Source organism: Brachyhypopomus gauderio, chromosome 5, assembly GCF_052324685.1.
Source record: "Brachyhypopomus gauderio isolate BG-103 chromosome 5, BGAUD_0.2, whole genome shotgun sequence".
NCBI classification, from domain to species: domain Eukaryota; kingdom Metazoa; phylum Chordata; class Actinopteri; order Gymnotiformes; family Hypopomidae; genus Brachyhypopomus; species Brachyhypopomus gauderio.
In genome coordinates, this window is record NC_135215.1 from 12,208,680 (window position 1) to 12,236,545 (window position 27,866).

General features: G+C 44.6%; 1 protein-coding gene across 3 annotated transcripts; it reads left to right on the plus strand.

The window, feature by feature from the left end:
* The first annotated feature begins 493 nt into the window (after nt 1–493).
* rassf7a (Ras association domain family member 7a) lies at nt 494–26,876 on the plus strand. Of its 3 annotated transcripts, none has more exons than XM_077005731.1 (6): nt 494–610; nt 20,859–21,040; nt 21,567–22,438; nt 23,549–23,723; nt 23,941–24,027; nt 26,603–26,876. In XM_077005731.1, the coding sequence occupies exons 2-6, from the start codon at nt 20,938–20,940 to the stop codon at nt 26,632–26,634; spliced, it is 1,269 nt and encodes a 422-aa protein (XP_076861846.1). In that variant the 5' UTR covers nt 494–610; nt 20,859–20,937; the 3' UTR covers nt 26,635–26,876. The 3 variants fall into 3 exon arrangements, with proteins under 3 accessions (XP_076861846.1, XP_076861847.1, XP_076861844.1); XM_077005732.1 differs by lacking the exon at nt 494–610 and adding an exon at nt 3,326–3,502; XM_077005729.1 differs by lacking the exon at nt 494–610 and adding an exon at nt 10,270–10,505.
* Nucleotides 26,877–27,866: the final 990 nt, after the last annotated feature.

Below are 27,866 nucleotides of genomic sequence, written 5' to 3' on the forward strand. Positions count from 1 at the left end.
ACATTGTTAAATGCAAGGAAAGCAGAATTAAAAAGTTAATGCCTGCAATCATTCTGCATTTCATTTGCAATTATTTCTTTATTGTTTAGCTCTATATTATCTGAAGCTTGTTGATAATCCTCATGGAAGGGTGCTGTTATAAACAATAAAATAACTGGTGTCTGACAATAATTTCAGACTTTAATAAATAATATTTGTTAAAGTATAAACTATTCTAACTGATTGCTAGGATGTATTTATTGAATGCACTCTTTTTTCCATAGGGATTATACGCTGGATGTGAAAGCTCAAAGCCAGAAGCATACAGTACTGCATGCATAATTACGACCTACATGTATCTGTGATTATTGAAGATGAGTCGTTGCCATCAGCAATACAAAAGTTAAAGATTTCTCAGTACTACCAGTACTGAGTATAAGTAGCCTTATATGTATATATAAGGCTATAAATGAACAGAACAGCCAAGAGGTAAGGTAAGTAGCCAGCCCAGTGTTGTAGTGGTGCTCCTTTAAGAGCTATGGCAACACTAGTGTACACTGATGTGGCAGCGCGAGCGCACTGCGTCTCACGGGTCTCGAGACGGAGCCGCCGAGAGGAAAGAAACAAGTTGGTAAGTTCGGAGCTGTAGTTCGCTTCAGTCTTTCTACCGACCTGAAACCCGTCAGAACCTTTTTTTTCTTTTGGTCTATATTACTACAGGAGTTATCGGCCTAAAATATCATTAAAATGGGGTGAAACGCGTGCCAGTTAGCGTCGAATAATATTTATGTATGCTATTGCTAGCTAAGTTGTACGTATTGAACCCCAGCTGTGGTGGGAATGTTGAAACGTCTTCTAGTTGGTACAATATACCATATATTAAACGATGCTTAATCATGTTTTATTGATGTGAGTGGAAAAAATAGTATGACTCTTCTCTTTTCCGTTTACATTGCACTAATCAACTTATTAAGCACAAGTTCTTTTATCATGGGGTGGACAAGTGCACCTGGTGACTCCCATTAGCGTTCCTATGGTAACGAGCTAGCCATAGCCCGCCAGCTAGTTCACTTAGTGGATATTCACTGTGTTTACCAGCACAACCAACCAACTAACTAACCGATCACTCTTTAATGAGAGTTGTCTGGATGCCATTCCTCTTGTTTGTGAGGTTGTTAAAAGTGTGGTCCGCTTAGGACCGAAAAGAGTCCTTGGCTGCATATAAATGTTCATAAAGCGAAGTTACATGTCTTCAGAATGGCTGTTTGGGCACCGCAGTTAGTTTTAATATGTGGAAGAGTGATTTATATAGGTAGTATTTCCCTCATGTTGATGCATTGATAGTGTACATTTATTACTGCGGTCTGTTGCCACTGTGTGGATAGATCTAGTGATATAGTGAATGACACTATTATGGCCAAAGGTATGTGGACACCTGATCATCATATCCATATGATCTTGATTGATATCCCATTCCAAAGCCATGGTCATCACTGTAGTGATGGTCCTCACTTTACATCAGTAACAGCTGCAAAGTGAAAAGATTCATCTTTCTGAAGTGTGAGAATTTGTACTCATTCAGTAAAAATAACATTTGTGAGAGCAGCAATGATATTTGATGAAGTGGCTTGGCCTGCAGTCAACTTTCCAATTTGTCCAAAGGTGTTTAGTGGGGTTGAGGTCATAACTCTGTGCAGGCCACTGGAGTTCAGCCCAACCAAACTCTCCAAGCCGTGTCCATCTCGTTGTGTGCACAGGGTCACAGCCGCGCTGGAACAGAAAAGGGCCTTCCCCACACTACTGGGTTGAAAGCAAATATTTCTCTAAAATATCTTTGCATGCTTTGCCCTTTGGTGGAGCATCATCCATCATTTGAGAGAATAGGTTTCTGTTGCTCCAGCATGCGTAATGCTTAATACCACTCCAGCTGACACTTGGCAATGTGCATGGAGATTGTACAGTAATATGACAATATATCCTAGTGATGTGGCATAGCCAAAAAAACAATGATGTTATATAGCTTAGCTGGTATTTTCTGAGCTTACATCACCATAAAACACAACCATTAGGGATTTTTCAGTTGAGTTTGTTTTTACAGTAGTGGGCATTTGTCACCAAAGCACATTTAAGTTTCAGCTTGTACAGTCATTAACTGGTATTTAAACTTGATGCACTGTAGCTTGTTTTTTATCCATTCTTATGATACAGTGGTTAGAAAGTGTAATGGAAATATATGTATCAACAACTAGACATGTATTTCTATGATATGTAGCCTAGCCTGTATCTTGCATTTAGATTTTTGTTCATTGATCGGAACCTTTGCCTTAATCAAGTTAATCTGTGATTTGGAAGCAGCAGTCTAGGGCTATATCAAGTGGTGTCAGTTCTCCCTCTGCCTCCAAAGTGCTTCTCATTGAACCATTTGTCCAGCTGTTTGGTGGAATGAGAACAAATAGGCTTATGTTCCAGCTGGAGATGGCATGTACTTATGCACTGACATCCTTTACACACACACACACACACACAGACATACACATTGTACTGTACTCCTTGAGTTAACTTGGCATCTGTTCAACTGTCACCATTTCCACATCCCTTTGTTCCCCTGCGTTTTGACACATGCTTTGACTTTTTACATGTCCTGCATCCTTACACAGATCAGCACATCGTTCTCACAGAATTCATCCTCAATACAGCCACATAGTCTTTTTCATATAGGATTAGGGTTAGTGAAAAATTACAATTGAGCAGTTCTTGACTTCTCATAGTCAGTTGTCATAATTATTATAATAATTATTACAACCCGGTTTGTTTTTACTTAAAACATATCACTATAAACCAATAGTATTTTGTGCCTTGCCAATTCAACCTAATTCAATCTGATCAGGTGATCAGTCCCTAGTACACACATTAAATGCAATGAAGCAGCTCTTCTTGTAAGCAGGAGCAGGCAGGTACCATGCTGTAGGTCGGTGAATAGGCTGTGGTTGGGTTAACGTGGCTAACACCAGCAGTGCAAAGGCCCCCAATCAGACATGAAGAAGACAATGAAATGTGCGGCTCGGCATGGTGGGCTGCTTCCCTTGAGTTTCTTTTGTATTTCTTCTAGGCCCTCAAACCCCCAGGTCCTCCAAGCCCCACATTTTTTTGTGCGGTGTGAACAGCAGCCGTGCTGTCATGTGACTTTTTGTTTCAACACAATTGGCAGTCTTTGTCATTGGCTGATTTCTTTGAAAGAGCATCGGTCTCCTGGGCAACAGAACATGGCAGCTCCACTTCAGTGCCCCCCTCCACCTCGTATCTTTATTTCTTGGTTGCGGTTAGTGCAGTTGAGCATTCACCGTTCACTTCAGCTGATTCACTTCACACCAGCTTTGCCTCCAAAGGAGTTTTAGTAGTACTAGTTTTGAGCAGGAATGCTACTTGGTTTTTAGGTTTTGACCGGACTGCAAAGCTCTTTTTTATGGATTATTTTTCTCACACAGATATTCAAAAAGTCCTTGTTCCCTTTTCTATAACCATGGTAAGATAACTAGTGGGATAAGAGTGAGGGAGTGATGATCCAGGAATACCTGACAAATGAACCCTAAATCATTTAGAAAGAATGGAATGCTTTATTGTGGTACCTTAAGTTGATTTCTATTTGGTTGTATATTTTGATCATATACTTTGTGTATGTTCGTTGGATACCTCTGAGCTTTTTTTAGATTTACATTTATGTTGGCTTTTATGGCGTATTGTTTTTTTTTGTGTGTCTGTTTTGCTCCAGTCTGTTTGTCAGCCACAGTGACGACAAAATGCACGACAAATGTGTAGAAAAATGTGTAATAGGTTGCTTTAAGACACCTGTTGACATGATGACTAAGTTCTGTGGCAGGAAGAGATAAAAACCCCTCTTAAAAACCCCTAGTGTTCAAAAGATGATGACACAGTGTATTACTGTCAGTCTTCTTAAGAGGTAGGAATAAACAATCCAACCTCCCAAATTTTTGGCAAGGTCTACAGATCAGTCATGAACCTAACCAGGGGCACCCAGCAGGTTCCCGTTAGTGGTCTTGATCTGGTAAACACTATAGATTAGATACACATGCAAGAGAAATGTATAAATAGAAATGACTGAGGCTGTAGGCTGCCTTCAGCTGAGCAAACCCACTACTGATAAATGACCTTCAGAACAGTTGGATCGTTTCCCAGCTATCATGTGTTCTAGAGGTTAATCTGTAGTTATGTAAAACTTTAGAAACCCAGACTATTCAGTTTGGAACTGACACAGTCCAAATGTACATTCGAATTTAGATGGGCTTACTTTTACAAAACAGGTGTGCCGGTTCTGTGTCCAACCTAACCCAGTGCTGAATGACCATAAACAAGAGAATAATTGACATGAGCAGTCCTGAATTTCCTGCTGGCGGTGTGCCAAAGGTCCCATAGCCCCTGAAGGCTGTCTCTTTCAGGAAGCCACCTACCAGACATCATTTAGACTAACATTCTTTCAATTATTAATTCCTCTCTACTACCCAGCACCCTGCAACCCATATTCAGTTATAGTGAGAATTCGTAGAATGACTTGCCTGAAACCCAACGCTGATGACATTTGATTAGGTTTTTTAATTCATTGTTGTATGTTAGTATATATGTTATGTTAGTTTTTGCATTACAACTAGTTCACAACCTAAAAATGAAAAATAAAGAGGTGGCACCAGTCAAGCAGTGATGGTACATCATCTTTCTACCACCACTCCATATTTGCCAGAAGAGCGCTTTGATGGAGATTGGTATGAAAGTGAAAGCTTTTGAAAGCATCATTGTTCTCCCTGGATATTTGCTGTCTGTGTTTGTGTTTGAGAGGAAAAAAAGAATTGGACGAGAGAGAGAGAGAGAGAGAGAGAGAGAGAGAGAGAGAGAGCATGAGAGAAAAAGGAGCTAGAACATAATTGACTGTGGTAGGGTTGAGGGGACTGATGCTTTGAAGAACAAGCTTCAATGCTTTTGCTTCTTATGACCTCATGACCTTCTGCACCTGACACCTGACCGTTTTATCATCCCCATTTCCTGTCTGACTGAAACCCTTCGGAGAGCTTTTGTCACAAATATTAACACCTCAATTGACCCACAAGATTCTATGCTCATCTCGTGTAGTATCTCAAAATGAGTGTCAGTATCTCCTTTATCTCGAAACTGAACTTCTCCTAGAGAGATGCAGAAAGGTTGGACCTCCCTCTGACACAAACCATCCTGGCTAGTGGACTAGTGCAGCTACACACTCTCTGTATTGTTATGTTATGCTTCCCTGCACACGGCAAGCCGCCTCTGGGTTATTTCCCTGCCATCAAAGAGGTCTGTGGGCTCTGCTAACACTTTTCATGCTGTGCCTGGAGCAATTATGTGACCTGTGACGGTTTTGTGATCTGTGATGCTTCTGTCTTCTTTTTCTAGCTTTCTGACTGAGATACATTGCTATACGTGACCTGTGACAGTTCTTGTGATCTGTGACGCATCTGAATTCTCTGTCTGAATGAGAGATGTATTACAGTGCTCTCACCCCCCGAGCATCCAGAAAATGAGTAATGTCAAGACTCCCCCACATCCTTTTTTTTCTATTCGTGTTTTGTAAAGAGGGAGAGAGAGAGAGGGAGAGGGAAGAGGCTCGGTGTTGACATGACTGAGAGCTTTGGTTGTGTTGTGTTCACTCCCTTTGTGCTTCTCTTCATTTTCTGGCGACCTGGGTTTGACCCGGCCCGCTCCACCGCTGAGAACCATGAAAGCTATCTAACTGTGACTGGCCACTGACACATTCCAGTCCTCCGCATCGTCATCTCCAGACACTTCGACTGAGCTCTGTTTGCTTCTGCTCTTAACATCCACTATTGCTTATAAGTATATTAAAGCCTCAGACAGGAATGGCTCCAAATGACAAGACCATTAGTGTAGAAAGAAGTTTTAATATCTCTAGTTCTAAAAACATAAAATATGTATGTTGTCTATGTTCTTTGATAGTGCCAGAATTAGCTCTGAATTTCGCTATCCCCAGCTGGATCTTTAGGCCTAATACATTAAAGCAGTCAGCTTAGTGTGTAAAGGAATCACAGTTGAGTTGCGGTGAGTGGGAGTCTGTGGCATGCGCTGGTACTTTAGACGGCTAGCTTGTTCCTCTCAGCAGGAGGAGAAGGTTGAACTTTCATTGTCCGGTCAGTGTGCACATGCCTGCTTGCTCTGGAACCCAAAAGAACACACAGTGTAATTGACATTTTAGCGTTGTTATCGTAGTGACCATAATGACAGAGTGAAGCTATATTTAACTATTGTGAGTATAAACAGTAATCAAGCTGTAGTACCTTGTTTTTTTTTTTTTTACTCTCCTGTATCTGAAAGTGATGTCGGCAAAAGCCAGAATGTGGTTTAAAAAAAAAAACCTGTCTGATCTCTCACTTTGTTGCTTTACACCTGTGTATTATTAGAAGACAGTGATTTTGCAGAGGATGAATGTGAACTCTGAGGTTGGAGCTGAGGGTCTCTGCTTGTCTAAAATATGTTACCTGCAGTGGGTGAAGCTATTGCCAGGACTCACGCCTGCCTTGCTTAGCAGTCTTGATCTGATCTGCCTTTGTCAAACGAGTTCTGTTGATCACCCACATCACTAACCTAGTTTTGTGCTTTTCCACAACACATAGTGCCTTCAGGCTGATAACCTACATAGCAGAAGAGTTGAAGATCTGCACGTTGCCTGCTTTCAAAATGCACCTGTAACGAGTCCGATGTATTTCTATAGCATGTGTTATAACAGCTGTCAACACGGAGTAGCTTTACAGATGTCCGGGTCCAAGCCAGCAGTGACAGCGGTAAGGGAGAAACTCTTGTGTGTGCAGGAAGCCCAACGCGACAGGCTCGAGGCCTGGAGGAAGGGCCGTGTTGGGTCGCGCCATTTTGATTAGATTTTTCTTTAAAGAGGAATATTTGTAGTCAGGTTCAAACAGGTAGACCTAGGATTTCTCAAACCTCTAGTTTTACGCCTCCTGCTCCAATCACAGTACTGCAAAGATTGTTGTTCATGCTTTCATTGATGGTCTTGTTCTGCAAAATCTCAGCTGTTCCTGTTCCTGCTTTACCATTGTTAGATTTAGAGTGTGTGGGAGCAAAAACAGTTGGGATGAGCTGGGATCTGGCATGTGAATGGTTTCACATTAAGCCTCATTAAGCCACTTCTGCTCTTTTGAGTTTACTGATTGCTTGCGGTTGAGCTTCTGGGTGCCGGTTATTGTACAGATTGGGTGTGGCTAAGCATAACTTCTGATATCACTTAAGTGTAAAGTTTTGGTTTGAAATATTAAGAGAAATGCACTCAACATTAGGATGTTTCACAGGGGTAGATAGAATGGAGGGATACATGTGGATGAAAGGGCTCCATTGCAGTGGACAGTGATCTATGGGAATAATCCTGTTGTTGTTATTATTACTGTTAATATTGCAGTGTTCTTATGAGATCCATGCATGCATGGTTTGCTAATATAAATGATGAAATGCAGAGCGCGGGAGGCCCACAGACTTCTCCCAGTGCCAACGGTACAGTACCAAAGAGGTGGGGGGTCCACACTGCTTCAGTGGGGGAGGGGAAAGGGGTCACTCAGGAATGCCTGAAAGGCATCTGGGAAATTTAGACAGGGATAAACCCAGCAGTTTGACTGATAACTGGGATTTCACAGGGGTTGGTCTAAACCGCCCTGTGTTTTGGGCTTCTTTGTGATAACGCTTTGTAATGTTTGTAGTGAAAAATACTGAGACATTTTAAAGGCTGATTTTGAAAGATGTGTTGTCTTAAATAGTTACACAGATTTTTAAACCATTTTTTTTAGTTTGTGAATGTTCTGTGATGATCACACAAGTGCCTCATTCAAGGGAATAAACATGACCAAAGATCCTATGACTGTAATATCCAAGATTATTTATTTTATATGTCTACAATCAGAAACGTTGCTTGCTATTTCTTATACCTTAAAATTGCATACATATATGGGCCTGCCTATTAGGGGTGGGGATCGTTTACTATCTCACAATTCGATTCGATTACGATTTTGGGGGCCACGATTCGATTCAAAATCGATTTTCGATTCAAAACGATTTTTGATTAAAAAAAGATTTGATTTATAAAAATGTCTGCTTCAGTCTATAAAATCTGCATGATCTTATTAAATTAAGTGTCTTTCACATTTAATTAACAAAAATAAAGTGCTTTGGTAAAATAAAATGGTTTTTGTTGTATTACCAAAATTCTTGAGCTTCATTTTGCAAGCTGTCAGGGCTGGCTTGGATGCAGTTCCCCCAGCTGTTGCTAGGGGCACCAGAGTCAGTCCCAGACAAAACCAGCGTAACCGTATGTTCTCAGCCAGTCTCTGCTTTCTCTGTGATTGCTTATCGTTTAATGGTGTCTCGCCACCTCTCTGTTATGCTTTCTCTTTACTTATTCGAGTATCTATCTCCTGCGTCGCTTCCTGACCCATCTCAAGTTTTCCCAATCCTGTATTTCTTCCTATCCGTTTTGCCTTTATTTTTGGGAAGGGTTTTATTTTGCTGCAGTTACTTCTGCTGGCGTCCTTGGTTTCGTTTTCGTGTTGCATTTATCCGCGCTGTATTTTAGTTACTGTTTATATTTTGTTTCTTCCTCCGGTTGAGTGTTATTTTTCACGTGTTGTATTTTCCGCGTTGTTTTTTAAATTATATTTACTCCGTGCCCTCACGGTTTTGGTTTCTATTCTCTCGCGTCGAGTCTTCCGTGTTGTTTTGTTTGTTCGTTCTGGGTTGCTGTGCGCGTTTCCCTCTGGCTTATACATGTGACGAGTGTCAAACGTCTTGATCTTGCGAACCGGCACTTGGGTCCACCCTTCTCTATATTATTTCACTTGGGTCCACCCTTCTCTATATTATTTCACTTGGGTCCACCCTTCTCTATATTATTTCTCACCCTTCTCTATATTAACGCTCCCGTGCTCACCGCGTTACACAAGCCTTGCACACGAGCTACATTGTGTCCAGTTCGGTCTTCCCCGGCATTCGGTAAAAACCAAAATGAACCCGTATTTTTGCCTTAAATGAAGACGGGGCAGGTTGAATATCTCTTTACTCCGTCTGTTTTGAACCTTTTCCGCACATGAGTGTGTCCCAGAACATGCTGCGTAAAGTATCGCGTAATTTTGTAATTGCATAACACGAGACTTCACCACAACTTAGAATCGATTTTGGGATATTTAAAATCGATTCTGAATCGTAGTAAATGAGAATCGATTTTTGATATATGAATCGATTTTTTGGCACACCTCTACTGCCTATATTGTCCCATAGCTAGCTCCTAGGTAAGCAGTGTATAAAGGTGTTTGCTTATCTCATTTTCTTTATGTTCTATAGGCTTATATGACAGGGATGTTGTCTATTGTGTTTTCATTTGTTCAGCTGTAGATTGCATATGTAGAGACAGAGCTAGAAGAGGAGCCATCTGTGAGCTACTACTGTGTGTGTGTGTGGATGTGTGTTGGCGTGTAGATGAACAAAGAAGTGATAATAGAAAACAGGCCTCATCGTCTGATTAAAAGTTCTCATTCCGTGTGTGTGTGTGTCTGCTCTTGTGTCCCAATGTCGGCATACAGGTGGAGGTGTTCATATGTTTACATGATCTGTAACATATATCTGTCCTACCTACATGTCTCTAATCATTATTTGTAAGTGATGCCTGTATAAATCTGTTTAACCATGAAGCTCTTTGTTTTGGCATGTTGTTTAGCTGCAACCTGAAGCGTTAGATTTATATCTGTTCCTTTGCTGATGTGGGATACTTTCCTCTCAAAGTAGTTAACATATGTTAATGAATTAGCATATGTGTGGAGAACTATTGCCACAGTTGCAAAATAATTCTTTACAGAGAGAGACACAAAAAGAGTGAGAGTGAGTGAGAGTGAGAGTGAATGCTATTTGCATAGTCTGCTGAGCATATGAAACAGGAACATCCGGAACAAGCCTCTGGTTACACTCCCACCACCATCTGTCTGACATGACATTACTCTTGCTCTCATTTATTGTCTATTGCTCCATTTACAGGAATGTTAAAATAGATTTTAATAGGCCTTTTTAATTATTGAAGGCAGTGTGGTCATGTGAAGTTTGTAAATTATGCTTATATGAGCGAGAGAGAGAGCGAGAGTAAAACAGCGAAACTAAGAGGAAATAAGACACTCCTTACCTGGAAAAGGGGAGGTGCTTGCAGTGTCAGCAGAGCTGAGAGAGAGAGGGAGGGAGAGGAAGAGAGATTGAACAGCTTCAGATGTGAGTGGGAAGTGCTGTCAGAGAGAAGCGGTGTAACGAGGGCTGCATTCCTCACGAGCCCTTATAACCACGAACCCCTAGCGGCTCCGTGTAAAGTGAATCTCGGCACAGCTGCCGCGCACCTTTACTGGACTTTAGCCTGCTTCAGTCTGACCCGCTACCGCTCGACTACAGGAGCTCAACTTCCAAGGAATCGGATAATCAAATTTTAAACAAGGGTAAGATACAGGTGTGTGTGTGTGTGTGTGTGTGTGTGTGTGTGTGTGTGTGTGTGTGTGCACTCATAGTTAACTTTTTTTCATAGACTCTAGCTTTAAATCAACCTGCTGTTGGTAGCTTGTGCTTTCTGCGCTGTGAGTGGGCAGGCTGAAACTCTCCCAGCTCCCCACAGCTGACCCTGAAATGAGGAACTTCTGCTGCGGACTCAGTCCAGCATAGTTTATGGTGCACGGCACAGACACGGGTCACAGGCGAGGCTGCCCTCTGTGCTCATGGTGTTCTCTGTAGCAGTCAACAATACACATCATCAACAACACAAATGTTTACTAATCAAACTAGGTGATTCATTTGCTTATAAAGCTGTTAGGTTTGTAATCAAGGTCTTCAGCAGAAATGTACTGGGGGGGGGGGGGGGGGGGGGGGGAGTGTGATTCTGCATTTCTGTTGACTTGATGGTAACCAGTCCAATGAGAAGAGATAAGAGATAAAGAGGGAAGGAAACATGTTTGTGTGTTGGGGGTGGGGGTGGGGGGGGGGGGGGTGACTGGGGGAGGGTATAAAAACGTTATTTGTATTGCCTCTTTATCTGGGTTCACCACGTTCCTCTGAACTTTTGTTTATTTTCAGTTCAGTTTTAATGTCGACTTGGTCTACAGAGTTTGCTCTGAGTTGACCTGCTGATCGCTATCCTGGGAATAGGTTATGAAAGTACACTTGTACCTTTGCTGTATCTAAATGTCCTAGTTTGTGTCTGAAACCCTGAGCAGAAGAACATAGCTGGACTTGTATGTTCTATGTAGACAGGGACTGATTTCCCTCATTTTGAGATTTTAATGTTTCAGTTATTGATCTAACTCATTTTTCAGTAAATGAATCCCCATTTTAGCTTGCCTTTAAGCAATTGGAGAATTCCAAAACCGTCAATGCAGATAAAATCACTAGTGTTGGGTTTTTGACTGACCACCATCCCCCGGACCAGTGATGGACAGCTGAGCCCAGCAGCAGGTCTCTGGACACACACACACACACACCCCAAGAAGCCCTGGGGTGAGAGCCAGAAGTGGCGTGCTTCAGCACTTGACTTGTTAATGTGATGTGAGGCCGGGCTGATGGGGTGATGTACAGGCCGCCTGGTGTGACTCTGCCTGCCCCGCCGTCATGATGGAGAACAACAGGTCTCAGTACGGGCCCGTCCGTTATAGGGATGAAGCCACACTACAGTGGGCTGCTACCAGACCCTGATCATGTGGCTTTCTTGGAGACAGTCAGGCAGATGGAGAGATGGAGGGAGAAAGAAACAGCGGAGAAAAGGAGTGAGAGAAAAGAGGAGATGGAGCAAGAGAGGAGGAGGAGGATGGAGAGCATGGTGGCGGGCTCACTGCTCCAGGCCGGCTGTGAAGTGCAGCACTCTTTAACACTGAGGATGTATTTTAGCTTCACGAAGCAGGATTACTTTACCTGGTTGGCATAGACCAGTTAAGCTTAAAGCATCTTAAGGCAGATGAATGGTTTTAGCTATTTATAGTTTCACTGAAAAGGGATGGGCTCATAATCTCTACTGCCAGCAGGCAGTTGTCTTCATTGAAGTCAGCAGATGGGTGAATGAAGGCAGCGTAGTCAGAGTAGTAAGTGTGCATGTGTGATTGTGTGTGTGCTTGTGTGTGTCTTGAAAATGTACAGGTGTCTAAGTCTGTTTGTGGTTTCAATTAAATATAGCAGGTTTGATTGAGGGCTGTATATGGTTTGTAACTGTTTACCGAGTCTATGCGTTGTGTCTGTTTTTCCTTTTGATGTGGTTCTCCCCTCTCTGCCTCATTCATCCCCTTCTTCTCTCTCTGTTTGTGCCTCACGCCTGGCCAGTCCCGCTCTGTGACTCTGTGCATTCACACTCCATTGACGGATCTGGCACAGTGTGAAAAGATGTGCATGAAAGTGAGAAACTTTTCAGACAGTACAGCACAAACCCATTTAGCTTTCAAGGTCAGCGTCCTCTGAAGGAGGTGAGTGAGAAATCTTTACCATATTGAATGAACTCAACAGTTTAGGGAACAGTGAAGTCCGAGTTGCTTCCTGAAGCGCCTGCTGCGCGTCACACAGGTGCCTCTCTGTGGCCCCCAGTGAGGGGTGCTGGTGGTGTGGCGGCTCCTGCTGCCTCACTGCTCATCGGAGAGACACGGCGGCGTGGGACGGGGGACACGCGGCCCACGGGACGTCCTCCCGTCACTTCTGACTTGTTCCGGTACAGCTCACGGCCCCAGACAAAAGCCCGTTTTTGCTGATCGGTTTGGACCAGGTGTCCCTGTTGGGCAGTGAGTTTGGTCTTTATCGGGAGGGAGACGAGGAGGTGTGAGTGCTGTGCTCTCACCTGTGTGACAGGTGTTGTCTGGTTTGCACACACACACACACACACACACACACACACACACACACACACACACACACACACACAGAGATCTGCAGAAGCAGGCATACAACCACACACACACTTTGGCTGAATGGGGTGGATGAAGTGGCCCAAAAAGTGTAATGAAGTGCATAAAAGAGTAAAAACATGTTGAAGTTAAATCAGTTCAGTTACTGCATTCAAAGCATGAATTAAGTGCACAATGTCACAACCGCACGTCATTTCAACTGTATAATGATGCTTATCAATACATCACTGCGCTGCTTGAGGTGTGTCTGCACTCCAAACAATGGACGCCTACACCAACATGCGCTGTGGGAAGTCACTGAAGCTTTAAAATGCAGACACATATGGTTCGTGACTATCACCTGTGCAGATCTCCAGTGTGGAGACAGATTGCATCAGCAGACATGAGGTAAGCAATATCGGTTACATTGGCGTGCTGGCTGCAGGCGGTCACCAAGGCAGAGAGTCTACAGGAGGAAGGTGATCCTCACGCGTCCCCTGACTCTCACCTGCATGGCCACCATGCACCAAGGCACTTTAGACTTCACAGCATGAAGGCCTGTTTGTCAGCAGCAGCTGCTGGTTGTTTGCTATAAATGCTTCACTGTGGTGCACTGCTGGCCAAGCTGCTGTTTGGCACCGGCAGACATGCTGAACCTGGTTCTGCATGGATGAGGGGGGGTTGCTCACATCCATGTAGATAAAAGTTTATTTTTGGGTTGTCTGTACGAGCTATTGTAATGAGGAAGGCTCTCGTTCTTTTTCTGTTAGTTCTTATTTTCAACTTCAAGCCAGTCTCGGTGTCTGCTGCAAATTTTATTTTAGCTACAAAATCACAGTTCTGAAAAGAGGCTGTTGAATTCTTTTTGAGTTCGTCTTCCTTTTAATCACGCCTGAGCATAACTTCCCCGGGCTCCTCTCACAGAAGTCGATTGTTCTTTGATCACCTCAGAGTTTCCCTCGGTGTTCTAGCAACGCTTCGACCTCCGTCCTCTTGGCCAGAGCCGCCCTGGCCGTGAAAAATCGGTTTCCCACTGTGCTGTGTCCACTGGACACCCTCGTGCTCACTCGCACGCATACAGGACAGGTCTGGCACTGGTAAATAAATACACCTCCCCTTTTTCATTAGATGCATCACGACTGCGTGGAACCTCAACGTAAACCCAAGCACGGGTGTCCACCCCGCCCCTGCCAAGCTCTCGGCATAATCACTGAGCCAAGCTCTCATAATGAGAGAGCGAGTGTGCTGAGGCTGCCATTTCAACGTCTCCACTGTAAATATTTCTCCGCTGGAGGCCGTGGTGGGGAAGCTTGGCGTGCTGCTCCCTCCGTGGTACCTGCATGCCATCGTTTACTACCCGAGCTCTTCTGCAGGAACTTGTACGAACTTGAAGTTGCTATGCCGACAGCCTGCAGTGGTGTTTTGCATTCGCCTCATGTGCAGGAGCAAACACATTTTTCCACTAAGCTTTTGACTACGCCGCATGGTCCCGGATCCGTGTGTGGAGTGAGCTGGACCGCGGTGGGGGGGTCGTGTGTGGAGTGGGCCGGACCGGGGTGGGGACGTGTGGAATGCATGTTTTAAAATGCACCCACACTCGGAATGTGCGGTTCTGCGATGCACATTCCTTAGGATGTTTGCGTACGAATGCGCCGGGATTCTTCTCTCAGACAGTTGTGGTACTCCGTGAGCGGGTGGGTCCCCTGAACCACGCACGTTCCGTGGGCAGTTCCCACCCGTCTCCGTGATCTCGTGCCCAGGAAGGGGAGGGAGCGTTGCATCCTCCAGCTATTACAGCTGCTTGCGGCTGTGGCTGCACAATATGGACAATATGCACAATTATTATTAAGCTATATTGCTATGTTTATTATTATTATATTGCTACATTTTGGGTTTGTTCTTTCAGTGTATTGAATTATACTGGTGGGACATTGATACTACATTATCAAGGATTATTTTATTCAAAATGAATTGGAGTTATGGAAATATTGATGCAAATGTTCACTGTACACTGATCTGGACTGTCTGGGTTAGTTTGAATGCTCATAACAAAGCTGTAATGTTGTTGGTATGGGTTTATTGTGTTCAGTTCTTCACAGTGGATTTAACAAGACCTGTAGTGGACTGGAGTCATGTGCTCGCTCTGTCCCCCGTCAGTGAACCTGCTGTGTTGTCTTGCAGCTGGGCCCAAGATCCAGCTCTGTGTTTGCCCCCGGCTTTGATATCTATCATTTACATACATTTACTGCAGACATTACACAAAAAAGTGAGAAACAACATTTCTAAATTATTCAAAACAGCAGATGTTGTAAAAAAGGAGCTTAACTGATCATCCAAGTCTGTCATTTCAGTCTCTGTCTGCTGGTCTCCTTCTGCATCTGTGTCTGTCCCCCCCCCCCCCCCCCCCCCCCCCCCCGCCCCCTTGTCACTGTGTTAACACTATTCACGCTGAATGGTAACAGAGTCCCGGAATAGCATGCTCTCATCAGCCAAGGATGCGTTCACTGAAGAAAATGAACGCAGTCATTTAGTAATGAAAGTAAACAGGTGTGGCTTATTTCATTTCTTGTTCATTGCGTGTGTGTCTGCGTTTGCTGAACTCTGCAGATGACCCCATTACCACTACCTTCTCTGTTCTGAGTCTGGTACAGTGTCTGGGTCTTAACATTTCAGCACACTGTATTCATACATTGGCTGTGAAAGTGTCTACACGTTGTCTAAATGAATCTACACATTTTTAGTAGATAAAATCAAAACAAAAACATGGGTATATGTTGTATGTAAGAGGTCAAAACTGCACTACAATGAGAACGAGTGTATGTGGCCCAGTTCCATTTACCCACTTTATTTCAGCACATTCCCTCAGTGCTGTGAGGATGATGATGCTGCTCCAAACCCTCCACAGTGAGTAGTGGTGGTGGTCAGAGTCGTGTAGACCACAGTCTAGGTGATGGTAATACATGTTCTGACTCAGAAGGCAGAGGTGCAATTACAAAGCAGAACACCCACAGAGAGCTCAGAGCAGCTACCACTGGGGGTGCAAGTGCGTCTGTGCGACTTCTTCCCCTGTGCCCAGGCTGTGGTTATGGCCAGTCACAGGACCCTAGTGAGTGGAAGCTTTGTTCGACTGGGCTGACTCTGGAATCAAGCCTGAGTGAGCAATGACTCTGCTGATTATGACCCTATTGTTATACACCATCATTTTGACATGAAGTATTTAATTTAAAAAGTTTTCTATATCCAAATGTTCGGTTGTGAGTGAAGGGGAGGACGTTAGGCTCACATCTTTTCTTCTTTTTTCTCACTTCTTTCTTTCGTATTGGGAATGTTGAGCCACACTTTTAAACTGGAACACTAGATGAGAATTCTGACGACCCAGATCTTGAATACGTAGTCCTACTCTTCTTTTGAGCGTATTCTCTCTCTCTCTCTCTCTCTCTCTCTCTCTCTCTCTCTCTCTCTCTCTCTCTCTCTCTCTCTCTCTCTCTCTCTCTCTCTCTCTCTCCTGCTCAACAATTTTCTCTACATTCTCATTAGCTAATGTGTTGTAGAAGCTGAAATATGTTAATGGGAAAATCACATGTGTTTGGGGTTTGTTTCAAAACAATATTTGCCAAATGAATGTCCTGTGAAATGCTTTGTTCATCCATCGTCTGTCTATTTTTTTTTTCTCTGAGGCAGCCAATTAAGGCTGAATGGTTTTTACATTATATATACTGATAACATTATACATGCATGCTTGGCTCTAAAACACAAATGGGGCATATTACTCTGTTCAGGAGGAAATAACACAAGAGGACACACGCCATTGCTAACTTGATTTGGCTTGCAACTGCGATTGCATTATTACAGAGCAGTTTATTATGGAAGCAAATTGCACTTAAGCATTTTTTGGCTTCAAACAGAAAGGCATGACTGCTGAGTTCAGATACCTTTCTAGAGCCATAGAAAACAGGCCAGAGATTAGGTTACAGATTGTAGTCCGACTTGACCCCACCATTTAAGTTGATGGTGGTGTTGGTACCACTTAGTTGCCAGTGCTGGACTGCAACCACTCCATGGCTCTCTATGGCTCAAAGGAAACCACAGAGGAGACTCAGTCGACGTCTGACCTGGGCCGTCATTCAGCAGGAGATTAGAAGAGAAGAGTAGTAATCAGGTCACTCATAATTTGGTTCAGGGGCATGTTGAGACCATGTTTGACAGAGATAGTGATCAAGGCACAGGAAGTGCACGAGGACATGTTGGTTGGTGTGCAGTAAATGCACAGCTGGTTTGTTGGCTGGTTTGAACAGGAGGTGGGTCATATAGCGGCAGACATGGAGCACCATGTGGGACTTTGTGGGTTTTTTTATTTGCTTGCTTGCTTGCTTACCCTTATTCATTATAACAGTGTCAGGGCTTGCTGTTGCTACATGGAAAAAAAATATAGGTGTGTGTGTTTGCATTTGTGCGCATGTGTGTGTTTCCCTGATGCATTTCTGTTTACTGAGAAGGGGAACAAAAAAATAAAGATATGGTGCAGTGTGTACAGCTGTGGAAAAAGGCAGATTCTTGCTACCTGGCTCAAGATGTTGTAGTGAATAAATCTGGCTGAAGGTGCTATAGTGAATAAATCTGGCTGGGGCTGCTACTGTGAGTAAATCACCCTGAAGCTGTTGTTAGGATGGCTGGATAAAGAGGACTGGACTCTCATGGGCCTCCCAAAGTAAAATGCCCTCTGTGTTCCAACAGCTTCTGGTCCTCCGTGGTCCCTGCTACCCCTGCCTTAGTCAGCACACCAGTGAAGTGAAGCTGCTACGCCGTTGCTTTTAAGTATTCTGAACTATTCCTGGAGTTTTCCTTGATCTCGTGTTTGTTTTAAGCGTATAGGTGCTCTGAAAATATCCTCTCTTCTCCACTCATCACATGCTGTTAAGCATTGAATGCATTGGTTAGTATGATTTCATGGTTGGTGATTTTTTTTACTGATTATTTCTTACATAAGATCCCTCTTTCCACCTCATTATGTGCCTTAGGTAGGAGGGGCAGGTGGATATTGGGTAGATTTTTGAAGCTTTGTGCTTCTCCTCTGCCCAAAACAATCATCCTCACTAGACCATGTGCAGAGTCTTATTGTGAACAGAACTGTCTTAGACTGAGGTGGTATAATGTATAGCGGGTAAATCCTCGTAGGTTTGCTGGTTTTGTCATGTTTCCGCTCTCAGGTTTTTGAGAGGTTTATGGTTCTACTGATGTTGAAGACATCATGACTGGTCAGTGTGATCTAAAGGTTAGATTGCAGTATAGATTTAAGTTCTTCAGTAAGGTCCTGTTGTTTTCCGTGTTTGCATACTTTAGTAATTCCCATGTCCTCCATTTCTTTCTACCATAACTGGAATTGAGACCCTGTAATTGTCCATGCAAATCACTTCTTAGTAAGATGTATAAAGCTAAGACATGATCACACCCCACTGAGTGTTACCAGCCTTGCAGTAAAATGTCCTGTGCATGCTTCTCCCCGAGCGTATTTGCCTGTCCTGAAGATCTGTAGAGAGGGGATGAGAGGGAGGAACCCAACGCTTGCTGTAATCACAGCTTTAGCAGAGGCTCTGTGAGGGGAGGTCTGAGATGGGTTCCTCACGCTTCCTCACAGTTCCTGCTGCTGTGGTCTGGAACATGTGAGAGTGATCTGGTGAGGGTGAGATGAGCCTCACCCCAGAGATCAAAGTGAGAGTTCGCCATCCACTCTGAGCCCTCCAAACACTGAGGCGAGGTCCATAGCTGCCATGCGGTGAGATCTCCAGGGATGTGTGCATAACCGTGTGTCTGAGGCGAGGTCCATAGCTGCCATGTGGAGAGATCTCCAGGGATGTGTGCATAACCGTGTGTCTGAGGCGAGGTCCATAGCTGCCATGTGGAGAGATCTCCAGGGATATCTGCATAACCGTGTGTCTGAGCACGCTGGCTGAGTTCTGCCCAAGACTCTTGGAAGTGTTTGCATTTGGAGGTAATTGCATTCTGCTGGATATTCTCTTCTCACCTCCTGTACTGAAAAGCTATTACTCCTTTGTTCCTTTGTCTACACGAAAATTGGTCTTCTCTTGAGACCCACACTCTAAATGGAAAGTTCCCCCTCAGACTACTTTGGAAGCAAGGAATGCTCTTGTAGCTAATATCTTACGATGTTACCAAGCCCAGTGGCACCTGTTGATTACTCTCTCTGCGCTAATGGCTTCAGTGACCAGTAACCTCGGTAACCCACAAGCTGTGTAGGGACATGGGCCCCGGGGCCTTGATTTAGTGTGTAAGTCTGTCTAAGCACGGAAGACAAAAGAAGATTTGTTTTACTGCCCCCTCCACCCCTCTCTGCTTGTAAGGTAACATTCCATGACTGACTCACGGGGAGGGATCTCTGAACCCTGCTGGAGTGCACCATTGATATTACTGCTACACTGCTCAGGTGTTGTAATACTCTAGTGATGAATGAAATCAGCAACGTTAGGAAATATTAACTGGTGTTTTTCATGTGAGCTTACCAATTACACATGAACCGTTTTAGATGGGAGAGCCTGCAATGACTGAGGAAAGTGAGATAGGATTGATTATATGCAAGTAGTCACATTAGTACTCAGTACTGACTGGTACTGATATTTGATAACGTATCAGTGTGTGCTGGGTGTAGCTGGAAGATTTATGAATAAAGCAGTAAAGCAGAGAGAGACAGACACTCCTGCACTTTATTTTGTTTGTTTTTCCCAAGCAGTGTCTGTTGTTCCTCATCATAGATGGGGTGTTGATGGCCATAGTGTTAGATGAGTCAGGCAGTCGTTTCTGTGAAGATTGCTTTCAGCACACAGGCTAACCGGACTTTCAGCGAATAGGATGAAGTCACAGCATTCCACGGGGCGCCTTCTTCTTTTTTTGATGCTATCTCTGAGAATTCTGGTACCTCCCATTTCCACTCTCCCCTCATGTGTGAAGGTGAACTATGAACTCTCCAGGAGGAACCATTCTGAACCCTCTGATGTTGCCATACCTCTAGCGCATTTCAAAATCTGCTTTCCCTTCAGCCTGTTTATCATTTTTCGCTGGGCCATTCATTTTAGTGGCAGTTGCTTGCTAGCCTATTGCTTTTGCCATTTCTCATTGCCTGGATCTACTAGAAGAGGTTTGTCTGAGTCATTGTGCTTGACTTTGCCAGACTGTTTGCTTACAGAGGCTGTAAACCAGTGCAGTAAAAGTGCGCCGGGCCAACATCCATCAAGTCACAGGGACATTAATCTCCTGCTGGAGGCCTCGTTTGCTACCTGCTGCACTGGCAGCTTCTGATGCTACACGCTAGCAGCGCTGGGCAGTCTCTTCCTAGAACAACGCTTCGCAGTGAAGCAGCTTGCTTTTGCATACGGGCTAGCAAACATACACACACACACACACACACACACACACACACACGTAGAGTCTACACATTATTCCACTCCAGCTCATTCTACTTGTCTATTCCCCTAAGCATTAGTGTGCTGTAACTCCTTTGAAGAGTCAGCAGTGCATTTAATTGGAACAGAGCTATGCCCTGAGCCATGAGGACCTCTCGCTAACTTCTCTTGCTTGATCACTTTAGAAATTTGCTTACCCACCATTCAAATTCCAAATTCTGGAAAACTTAACAGGCATTTCAGAAAAGGTGGGGGAAGGGGGGACGAGGACGAAATGCTTGTGCGCTTTAGTTTAGGCTCTCGTCGCGAAGATGATTATTCTTCATCAGGGTGCTTTGCTGTGTCACGCTGTATTCATATTGGTCATTCACAGCTAAATTTGCATGCTTGTTCAAACCGGTCCGTTCTTTGGTTGGAACATCGTTGGCAACAGTCCTGCGGTCACGGTTCATTAGAAGCTGCACTTGTTCCGTTCACAATGCGTTGCCCTACCTGAACTGTTGCTGTTGGTAATATTTCCCTCCAGACACTGCAGCTGGTCATGCAGGGCTGATCAGACTTGGACCAGGTCCTTCTAGGCTGAGCAGAGTTCCAGTGCAGAGCTGATGGAGCTGAAGGTATGGGTGGACGGCGTGGTGCGGGTGGTGTGCGGTCTGTCGGAGGAGACGTCCTGTCAGGACGTGGTCATCGCCCTGGCCCAGGCCATAGGTATGCTTTGCACACATTTCCTTACATTGTACGTTGCTTGGCTAGTCTTGGTGTATTTCAGGATTCAAAAAATTTTATTTGTGGGGAATTTCCATCGTGTAATTAGATCTGGGAATATGCTGCCATGTCTTGGAAATTCTATCCATTCTATTGCATTCTATCTATAGCTCAGATACGCACTTGATTCATTGACATTCTGTTACAACACCCTGCACAGTTGCTCATTCCCACTTATTTATTTATTAGCTTTTGTTTCTTTTTCTTTTTATAATTTAAGATTTGGTTTTAAAAAGTTTTAATTAAATACAATATGGAGGCACTGGAGTGAGTAGCCATTCCAAACTATAAGACAGAAATGCTCATTTAAAAGCGTGACATAAGCATTGTGGTCCCTGTTGAGCTGATGGAGCATGGTTACCGTCCTCTGTTAATTATGTCCTGGGTGACTGGTCTCAGTGCTGATGTTGATGCTACACTTAAGAGGACACAGATGAGAGGTTTCATGTGACCATGCTTGTTTTCGCAGGTCAGACAGGCCGTTATGTGCTGATCCAGCGGCTGAGGGACACAGAGCGGCAACTCCAGGCCACCGAGCGGCCGCTGGAGTCCCTGGCCAAGCTCGGGCAGCACGGCGGTGAGGTGCAGTTCTACCTACGCCGCACCGGACCCAGCAGCAGCGAGAGCCTGAGCTCGCACGACCGCTCCCTCCCCCTCTATAGGTCCCCCGACCCAGAGCCGCTGAAACGCGGAGCCCCCAAGAAGGCCCTCACCTTCAACCTGGGTCCCTCTACCTCCCCGCGCTCCAAGCCCAAACAGGCTCACAAGACTCTGAGTCCCAGAGACTCACCGGAGCCCAGGGTGTCGGCCCCCCGCGCCGCCCACCTGCCCGGCCCGACGAAAGAAGAGGTGTTCCGGCACGTTCTCCAGCAGCAGGAGCGTCTGCAAGCGCTGGAGGCCCAGCTGGAGGTGCTGGAGCGGGAGACGCAGGTGTGGGAGCGCCGGCCCGGCCCGGAGCCGCCACACTCGGAGCAGGCCTTGGAGACTTTGGAGCAGATGCTGCTGAGGAGCCAGGAGGAGCTGGCGCACGAGGAGCTGTGGGAGGAGGAGCTGAGGGCGGAGACGGAGCGCGAGCGGGGCATGAGGAGGCGGCTCGGGGAGCTGCACGCCAAGCTGGACGACTGCGGCCGCAAGCTGCTCGAGGTGACTGCGTGCTCCGACCAGCTGGAGCGGGACATTCAGAGGGAGAGGCTAGAGGCTCCGCCCGGCCATGCGGGGCCGGAGGACTCGGTGGGTGTGGTCAAGGCAGAGCTTCAGAGTCGGCAGAAACATGGGAGCGAGCTGGAGGTGGATCTTCTGGAGACTAAGAAGGCCCTTGGGAAGGCCGAGTCTCTGCTACAGGTCAGCGGGTCCATTCGAGGGTGTGGTCCATTAGTGAGGCCCATCTCTCTCACTCCTATCTATACAGACAGTGTCCTCTCTACACACCCTCAGTGTTAGACCAAAAAACAAACTACATTTCGAACCAATAACCATGCACAAAAAACATGTTCACCATATGTCAATAAATAATATAGTAATACTGGATGCCAGGAAAAGTGGAATTCTTACAGCCAGTAACCATCTTCACACATTTAAAAAGTCTGGAATCGATCAGAATTATCATGTTCTCTTAGAAAGTATCGGGTGTCTTGTTGTGTCTGGCACGTACGCTGTTTTTAGTCTTGACTTGTCTGGCTCTGTAGTAATTGGCCTGTGTCATTTCACTAATAATTTGCAGACTAAAGGTGTTAACACACACCCTAAGAGGACAAATCCCTAGATTACTCTTGATGGTGCCACAAGGCACAAATTCATGCTCTTGTGACACATGCCATATTGACAGTGATCATGTCGCCCTCTTGTGCTAAACGGTGGCAGTGCAGAATTCCTACACTCAAACCGTTAACAGTCCGGGCACTTTAACATGTTGCAACTGGTATTTATTCTTCAATGTCTGTATAACATACCTGCCATGTATTTGTTGAATCATATCAATGCGTTTGACAGGATTCTTATTTCTTCTCTTAACTTTGTGATTTATGTTTAACTTTAAGATTTATGTTCTGCAATTATATTCATATTGCTCAGCAAGTGTATACATCCAATTCTGTAATAAAAGGCAGAAATATGCGTTCTTTGTCAGCAAGTTAATTAAAGGCTGTAGAAGACTGAGTTCCTCCTTGTCTTTGGAACCGCAACAGTGTAAAATGTGAACTGGTGGAGGGTCATCAAACTGGATTAAGGACCAGTGCTGTAGAAACACCACCACGCTTCTCCCTCAGGCCTCTGCACAGTTGCTCCTAGTCCAGCACTTTATTTAAAATACATGGTCTAAATCAGGCAGGGCAGCAGACCTGGACCCCATGAGTAATCTGCCTTGATTATGCAGTAGAGCTCCAGCGCAGTTCTGTTTTATACATATAGGGCGTGTGGGTGTGTGTAGTAAGTGTCCCTCACGTGTGTGTGCAGGCTAAGCAGGAGGAGCTGGATGAGCTCAATAAGGAGCTGAGGCAATGCAACCTGCAGCAGTTCATCCAGCAAACCGGAGTGCTTCCGGCCCAGGCCTCCACCCGCACAGAGCTCCACCCACACCTGGACCAGGTGGAGCTGACGCTGCTTCTGCATGACAGGGCCGTGGACAATGGTACAGAACCCGTGCAAACACACACACACACAGTTATTTCCTTTTTCATGCAAATCCTGGCTGTAAACCTGTGTAAAAGAAAGAAAGGCATTGTGTTCAAGTAAAGTGTCACTTTTCATATCCACGAGATGTTTATCTGTTCAGTGCCATTGTGCACTGGCAGTGATCCTGCACACGTCTGTGTCTGACTCGACCTCTCTTTCTCTCTCCTCCGTAGCCTCCCCCCCGCGGCCCACAGCCAAGCAGTTCCTGGGTCACCCTCGCAACCTGCAGCACCCCCTGGTGTCCAGCCTCAACCCCGAGGGTGTGTATGTGTGAGCGCCTGCTGCTGCAGCTCTGCCTGCCCATCTGCCCCCCGCCCTGCAGCCCCTCTGGGCCGAACCCCGCGGCAGAGGCCCTGTCGGGGTGGATGCCCCCGCATGGCGCCCCGCCCCTCCCCTTTAACTGCCCCTCTCTAATGAAGCTTGTATCTGTGTGTCTTTGCTAACACTTTGTCTGAGTGGCACCATGCAAGGCTTTTAAGGAAAAGGAAAAATCTATAATGCGCACACACATAGCAGTCAGGAGCAATCCATTATATAAGTGTCTGTCCATTGTGCAGTAGTAAAGTGGTGTTGTCAGAACGTCTTTGCAACATACAAATGCAGGGATGGTGGGAGGGGCATGCTGAGGGATGGTGGGAGGGGCATGCTGAGGGATGGTGGGAGGGGCATGCTGAGGGATGGTGGGAGGGGCATACTGAGGGATGGTGGGAGGGGCATACTGAGGGATGGTGGGAGGGGACATGCATACTTCCCCTTGGGGGTAAAATTAATTTCTCAAAATAATAAATGTATAGCACAATGCCTAGTACTACACTACCTCATCCAATGTCCATCCAGCTGAACAATAAAAATTGCGCTTGAGTGCACGATCAGTGTTTGGTGAGTAAATTAAGTGCAGGTTCAGAACTGGCGTTCTGTAGAACGGTACATGGACGGTTTCCTGCCTGGTCCACTGTGAGCTGCTGCTTCATTGTGCGGCTGCACTTAAAGGTCAGCACTGATAAGGGTGGCAGTAGCGTCCGCCTCACGTTCTCCCAAGGAGCTCCAGATTCAGGGCTCAGGAATCTTAGGAAATATGTTATGAAGTGCATTGTTTACATCGTCTGTGTTTCTCAACAATCTACTGACTAGACTGGTTCATGAAGGAAGTTTCACTGGGGTCTTTCGACTACAAAGAATCGTATTCATTGTTTGAATACAAAATGCAGATGTAAACAAAGTACATTTAAAATCAAAGGAGTGTGATAAAAGACCTTGTCTGGTGCCCATCATATGAAGTGTTAACTTTGTCCTTCCCAACACTTTAGTTTAAGGAGCCAGATCTTTCCGACATCTTCAAAAGCACCACATAAACACAAGTTAATCGGTAGAATTCTCAACTTATGCTGCTTACACTGTGCTGTATCATTTTGTTTTCAGTTAGTGCAAAACTGTTTAAATAGACAGTAATTAGGCAACAGGTGAATACCTCCGTGGTGCTTCAGAAGGTGTTTTGTGGCTCTGATTTTGTAATAAGAAACTAAAGTGTTCCTGTCCTTCTGGCCCTGAGCCTGGGTGTCATCACCACCTGTTGTGGTGAACACCTTTATTGGCCTCCTTCTTCATTTTGCTGGTCGTTCAGCCAGCTGGTTTGGTGTGTGTGCCCTCTCACTTTGGTCACGTGGTTTAGTTGAGCAGCAGAGAACCAAACAAGATGTGTGCTGGCTGAATGCGTTACTGATTCAGATTGTGTGTTTGTGCGTGTGTGAATGCGTGCATGTGTGTGTGTGTGTGCGTGTGAGAGATACTGGGTGACAGGATGGCTCTGTTATTACAATGCCACTGACGGCGCTTGTCTTTGTAACAGTTGTTTTATCAACAGAACAAGACTGTGCTTGACAGTGCTGATCACGATATGCCACTGCTGGTATTGTTGTATGTTATATTGTACAATTAGTACAGTTTTGTACAGCCATACTGAGGCATGAATGAGCCATTGTGTTAAAGATTCAAATAGTGAAATGATTGTATTAGGTGAGGTGATTTTTTTTTTTTTCTGTCTCTTCTCATTTTAACCATATTAGAAAATTGTATACTGCTGTATAAAATCACATGCTGCTGTTTGAAAGAATGTTTATTATGGAATAACACCACCAATATTTTTAACCTGAGGACTCTCTGTATTTCTTAGCGACTTTTCTTCAGACTGGTATGAGTGAAACATAGATTATAGTTATATATGTCACACTGGCCTCGGGGGCTGCTGCCCTGTCAAAACATCCCAATTAAAGATGTGAGTTTGGTGCCTGCACCAGCTGCCCAGTCTGCAGGGGAAAGCAAGAGCAAGAGGAGGTGCTGGAGTGGAGTCTCCAGGTCACCTCAGCTGAATGGAGCTTGAGGAGCACAGTGCTCCCCTGCCCTCTTAGCTCACTATCTGTTGGAAGGCCCCTACCACGGAAAGCAGAAAAAATCCGCTCTACCCTCTAGTTGTTGCCTAACGTGTCCGTGTAAATGAGGTACTATTAATAATGTTCATATGAACTTCTCGTTATGCTGAATGGTTTTAAATCCGAATAGTTGGTAGTGTGAGAGGACATGAGTGGGGGGAAAAAAGGAATATACCAGATGTGTAATATGCCAGATGTGTAATATGTCTTTTTCTTTTATTCTTCCTGGCTTCCTTTTGGGTTGTGGTGGCTTCTTCTTGAGTTGCTTCTTGTGTGTCACGGGGTGAGCAGGGAGAGCTTGCAGTGCTTGGTTTTATGCTTGTAGGGATCTGTTGGGTGACTTGAAAGCGTCACGCTTTCAAAAACACTGAGAGCATCACTCCATATCATATTTTTGTGTGTCTTGCAGTCCTGACATCCAGAGAGTCGTCTTGGAGGTAAAAACCTGGGCGCAGGGCCAAGGATCTCTTATTACACCTATATACTTAACCATCCACTGTCCTAATGATCCCATCAATGTAACCATATATATCTACTGTATATACAAATATATTTACATTTTGTTACATTGTAAAACATGTATTTACTGTAAGATATTACCAGAAAGCTTTATCTAGAGAACTATTACTTTTGTTTATATATTTAAGTGTAATAAAGTGCATTGTGTTTTAGATAACATTTGACTCTGCTTGTTGTGTGTCATAATTCTTAATTTGGTGAATGAATGTAACCCCTAATGTGTTTATTTTAAACCACAGTACCGATTAACATATAATATACTATTTTTTATCATGGAAGAATGATTGGTTGCACAAATGGTAATCTTAATCACATTCAATAATACGTGCTGCAGCTTTAAAAGCAGCACCCGTCTTGTTCACATGCAAAACTTTGAGCATTCAAGATGACTTTACGAACAGAGCTACATAATACAGTGTGCTTCTGTAACATGACACAGTAGGAGTCTCTAACTGCAACACAGTGATCTTTGCGTAACACAGTACAGGAGCAAGCCAGAAATATGGACAGACACTCCATCTAACATTCACTCTGCCAACCTGTAATAACAAGCAGAAAAATCATGTTCCACTTCTTACAGAGCCTGACTTACAGTAACACTTTTTTACTTCTGTTTTCACTTCTTACCTCTGGCGGTTGTAAACAAACAGGTTTATCATTAGGGGAATGTACTCTTTCAAATGATTTGACAGTGCAACGATCTCAGTATTATCATTAAAACAGCTTGGTTAAACAAACCCATCAGATACACATATTCCTGCACTGTCTCAATTAATAAGTGTGCATTTGTCATAGCTGTTCAGTATTGGAGTGGCTATTAAGATAGAAAATTTAAATATTAAGATACTAATTATTAGAAATCAGATTAGAAAATTCCAACAGCTTTAGCACTGGTTCTGTTACAGTTTGATCACAAACGGCATTCATACAGTACAGTGAGCCATCGGCTACATTAGACGTGTGTACAATGCGAAAAGGAGGCACACGCCACAATATTCCTCTCACATTAAATGGTAAATTAACACGTGTGTAAGATAATGATGAAGTATTCTTGCACATAAAGGTTAACAGGCTCAAGTGTTGTCAGTAAATGCAGTTACACACGGACGTAATTTTTTCAAGCCGGTTTTGGTCCCCCCCAGTTTTTACGGTTA

Excerpts from the sequence above, each read along its gene's own strand:
- rassf7a (XM_077005731.1), top strand. The coding sequence starts at position 20,938 with ATGGAGCTGAAGGTATGGGTGGACGGCGTGGTGCGGGTGGTGTGCGGT. Across the intron at positions 21,041-21,566 it reads CGCCCTGGCCCAGGCCATAG|GTCAGACAGGCCGTTATGTG; the intron begins GTATGCTTTGCA and ends TTGTTTTCGCAG. Across the intron at positions 22,439-23,548 it reads AGGCCGAGTCTCTGCTACAG|GCTAAGCAGGAGGAGCTGGA; the intron begins GTCAGCGGGTCC and ends GTGTGTGTGCAG.